Raw genomic sequence first — 4,041 nt, forward strand, 5'->3', positions numbered from 1 at the left:
CCCTCGGCCCGTCCCGGGAGGCCGGGAGACCTGCTCGACCCGGCCCTCGGTGGGTGAGTGCGAGCGGCGGGCAGCGGGTGGGGCCTCTGCGGGCGGAGGCGCCGAGGGCGGGGGCGACGCCTGTCAACGCTCCAGGCCCCGCGGGAGGACGCCCGGGCGTCCCCGCTGCTCCGCTCGGCCCGGAGCGTGCCCGCGGCGGCGCCAACCTCTGGGCCCCGGTTGGGGCCGCCCCGGGGGCTCTGGTGGCCCGGCACCCCGGGCCAGCGGGCAGAGCCTCGGACCGGGCTCTCTCTCTCCCGAGGGCAGCGGCGTGGGGCCCCGGCCGGCCGGCTGACCCCCGGCGGCTCCGGCCATGCCCGGCTGGCCCTGGGGGCTGCTGCTGACCGCGGGCACGCTCTCGGCCGCGCTGAGCCCGGGGCCGCTGGCCCCTGCCGACCCCTGCCATGACGACGGGGGCGCGCCCCGCGGCTGCGTGCCGGGCCTGGTGAACGCAGCCTTGGGCCGCGAGGTGCTGGCCTCCAGCACGTGCGGGCGGCCGGCCACGCGGGCCTGCGACGCTTCGGACCCGCGGCGTGCACACCCCGCCGCCCTCCTGACCTCCGCAGGCGGCACCGCCAGCCCGGTATGCTGGCGCTCGGACTCGCTGACGCAGGTGCCCCACAACGTGACCCTCACAGTGCCCCTGGGCAAGGCTTTTGAGCTGGTGTTCGTGAGCCTGCGCTTCTGCTCGGCGCCCCCCACCTCCCTGGCCCTGCTTAAGTCGCAGGACCACGGCCGCAGCTGGACCCCACTCGGCTTCTTCTCCTCCCACTGTGGCCTGGACTACGGCCGCCTGCCTGCGCCTGCCGATGGCCCAGCTGGCCCGGGGCCCGAAGCCCTATGCTTCCCCGCGCCCCAGGCCCAGCCTGACGGTGGTGGCCTGCTGGCCTTCAGCGTGCAGGACGGCAGCCCGCCAGGCCTGGATCTGGACAGCAGCCCGGTGCTCCAAGACTGGGTGACCGCCACGGACATTCAAGTAGTGCTCACAAGGCCTGCCGTGCTGGGAGACACCAGGGGCGCCATGGCCACGGCCCCTTACTCTTACTCAGCCACTGAGCTTCAGGTGGGCGGGCGCTGCAAATGCAATGGGCACGCGTCCAGGTGCCTGCTGGACCCCCAGGGCCACCTGACCTGCGACTGCCGGCACGGCACCGAGGGTCCGGACTGCAGCCGCTGCAAGCCCTTCTACTGCGACAGGCCGTGGCAGCGGGCCACCGCCCGGGAAGCCCACGCCTGCCTTGGTGAGGCCTTGGAGGGTGGCCTGGGGATCTGAGACCGGGCCGGCCTGTCCCTGACCCACCCTTCCTCGCAGCTTGCTCCTGCAATGGCCATGCCCGCCGCTGCCGCTTCAACATGGAGCTATACCGACTGTCTGGCCGCCGCAGCGGCGGTGTCTGCCTCAACTGCCGGCACAATACCGCCGGCCGGCATTGCCACTACTGCCGGGAGGGCTTCTACCGAGATCCCGGCCGTGCCCTGAGTGACCGCCGCGCCTGCAGGGGTGAGCCTTCAGCCAGCCACCTGCACGCCTCACCCTCCCAGGTTTCCCCAACCCCAGATGGGCTTCTGACTGTCCCACTTCTGTCCTCAGCCTGTGACTGTCACCCTGTTGGTGCTGCTGGCAAAACCTGCAACCAGACCACCGGCCAGTGTCCCTGCAAGGATGGCGTCACTGGCCTCACCTGCAACCGCTGTGCCCCTGGCTTCCAGCAGAGCCGCTCTCCGGTGGCACCTTGCGTTAGTGAGTGACGGTGCCCTGCTTGGACCACCTTTGCAGAGGTCACCCCAGCTCCGAGCTGCTGCCTACCTGGGCCCCGCAGATCCCCGGCTCCCCTCAACTGTCTCCTGAGCCCTGCAGATCCCCCTGACCCCCTTAAAATGCAGCCCATCATCCTATCCTCCCCACAGAGACCCCTGTCCCTGGACCCACTGAGGAGAGCAGTCCTGTGGCGCCCCAGGGTGAGCAGAGATCCCAGAGGGGCATGTCCTTGGGGGGAGGGGGCGGTGGTTTCCCAGAGGGCCTGAGGAGAGGGTGGGAGGAGGGGGGAAGGAGATGGGGATCTGTGCCAACCTCCTCTTGCTCCCTCCTCCCAGACTGCGACTTGCACTGCAAACCCGCTCGTGGCAGCTACCGCATCAGCCTGAAGAAGTTCTGCAGGAAGGACTACGGTAGGCTGCGCTCTGGCCTCCCACCCTCAGGCTTCCTGCCCGACCCCCGCCCCTTCTCACCTTGCCCTCCCTACTCTCCCTCTGGAGGTCCTGACCCTCGCTGGACCCTAAGGCCATTCCCCCGGTCCCTCAGCTCCTCCGCGCTCGCCGGCCCCGCCCTGCCAGCCCCCGGGGCCTCTCGGTGCTCCCGCTGCGGCATGTCCTCTTTGTGTTCCTCCTCCGCGCCCCCCACCCGCACGCGCACCCACACCCGCACCCCGGCTGGCGCTCTGTGAGCCTCGGCTCCCGCCCCCTCCGGGCCCCGCCCCGCCTGACCCCGCCCCTCTCGCCTCCCCCCGCAGCGGTGCAGGTGGCGGTGGGCGCGCGCGGCGAGGCGCGTGGCTCCTGGACGCGCTTCCCGGTGGCCGTGCTCGCCGTGTTCCGGAGCGGCGAGGAGCGCGCCCGGCGCGGGAGCAGCGCGCTGTGGGTGCCGGCGCGGGACGCCGCCTGCGGGTGCCCCCGCCTACTGCCAGGCCGCCGCTACCTGCTGCTGGGGGGCGGGCCGGGGGCCGCGGTCGGGGGCCCCGGGGGCCGGGGGCCGGGGCTCAGCGCCGCCCGCGGGAGCCTCGTGTTGCCCTGGCGGGATGCGTGGACGAGACGCCTTCGGAGGCTGCAGCGGCGCGAGCGGCGGGGGCGCTGTGGGGCTGCCTGAGCCTGCGGGCCGGGCGGGGGCCGGGCGGGCGCTCCCCACTCATCAAGGCTCACCTTCGTCCAGTGCATCTGCCTGACGAGAAGTCTTTGATCGCGTCGCGCGCGCCGCCCCTCTGGGCCCCCGCCCCGCGCCTCCCCCGGTGCCTCGAGCGCCTGCCCAGGAAGGGTGAGCGACGCAGCGACACCCCCACCCCAACACGGAGGGATGTGGTAGCCCCAAAGAGCGGTTTCGAGCCCCCTTTGGGCAGTTGTCATCCAAAGGACCCCATGCCCCCCCACCTTCGGGCTATCTACCTCCTCCAAGGGGGCACCACGATGCCCCCAGAGGGCTGTGAACACCCTGCAAACACCTCAGGGGCCTCGGTGACACACACCCCCAGCCCCGCGTGTCGTGGTCCCTCAGCGTTCCTGCGTTCCTGAGGTACTGACACCGCCCCCCAAAGTTATGAACCCCCTTCTGATGCCAGGACCCATAGAGCTCTGATAGCACCCCAAGGACCGCCGAGACGCCACCTCCTCGGACTCTGATTTCCGGGAGAGCGCCCGGACACCCCGAGAGGCGGTGCGGCCGCCAGAGATGCGCTGGGCGAGGCGGGCTGCCCGTCCTCGTCAGGACCGGAGGGGGGCGCCATGACTCCTCCCCCGGCGGCGGGGGCGGCGGCGGCCTCGGGCTCCCGTCACGCCTGCCGGCGGGGCGTCCGCGTCCCTGTCCGCGGTGACTGTGTTCGGCCTCTTTTCTGGCCCGTTGTGTCCGTGTCTCTTGTCTCCGTCCGGCTGTCTCTCTCGACCCGGGTCTCCGGGCTCCTCCCCTCAGGGCTCGCACGGAGGCTCCCCCCGGCAGCCCGGACGTCGTGCCCACAAACGGGCGTGCATTCCTAGGCCGGCCCGGCGAGACCTCTACCCCGGCGGGCACCACCGCCGCCCCGGACTCCCGATACCCGCTGCCTTGCCGGCGCCTGGGCCCGGCGGACACCCACCCACCCCCGCGCGCGCGCGCGCCCCCTCGCCTCGCGCCTGGCCGGGCGCTGAGCCGGCGCATGCTCCGGCCGCCCGGCCTCGGGGTGTCAGCGCGCATGCCCGGAGCTGAGTCCTCGGAGCCCCGCGGGCGCCGCGGGTGGGCAGCCGGCGCCGAGGCTCGGCAGG

At 72.9% G+C, this 4,041-nt stretch overlaps 1 protein-coding gene across 1 annotated transcript; it reads left to right on the forward strand.

The window, feature by feature from the left end:
• NTN3 (netrin 3) lies at positions 1–3,869 on the forward strand. Its single transcript, XM_070779475.1, has 6 exons — positions 1–1,280; positions 1,352–1,540; positions 1,631–1,780; positions 1,948–1,998; positions 2,134–2,208; positions 2,550–3,869. Exons 1-6 carry the CDS (start codon positions 353–355, stop codon positions 2,897–2,899), a joined length of 1,743 nt encoding a protein of 580 aa, XP_070635576.1. The 5' UTR covers positions 1–352; the 3' UTR covers positions 2,900–3,869.
• The last annotated feature ends 172 nt before the right edge of the window (positions 3,870–4,041 follow it).

This window comes from Bos indicus, chromosome 25, assembly GCF_029378745.1.
Source record: "Bos indicus isolate NIAB-ARS_2022 breed Sahiwal x Tharparkar chromosome 25, NIAB-ARS_B.indTharparkar_mat_pri_1.0, whole genome shotgun sequence".
In the NCBI taxonomy this organism is placed as follows: Eukaryota; Metazoa; Chordata; class Mammalia; order Artiodactyla; family Bovidae; genus Bos; species Bos indicus.

Excerpts from the sequence above, each read along its gene's own strand:
- NTN3 (XM_070779475.1), top strand. The coding sequence starts at position 353 with ATGCCCGGCTGGCCCTGGGGGCTGCTGCTGACCGCGGGCACGCTCTCG. Across the intron at positions 1,281-1,351 it reads GGAAGCCCACGCCTGCCTTG|CTTGCTCCTGCAATGGCCAT; the intron begins GTGAGGCCTTGG and ends CCTTCCTCGCAG. Across the intron at positions 1,999-2,133 it reads CAGTCCTGTGGCGCCCCAGG|ACTGCGACTTGCACTGCAAA; the intron begins GTGAGCAGAGAT and ends CCCTCCTCCCAG.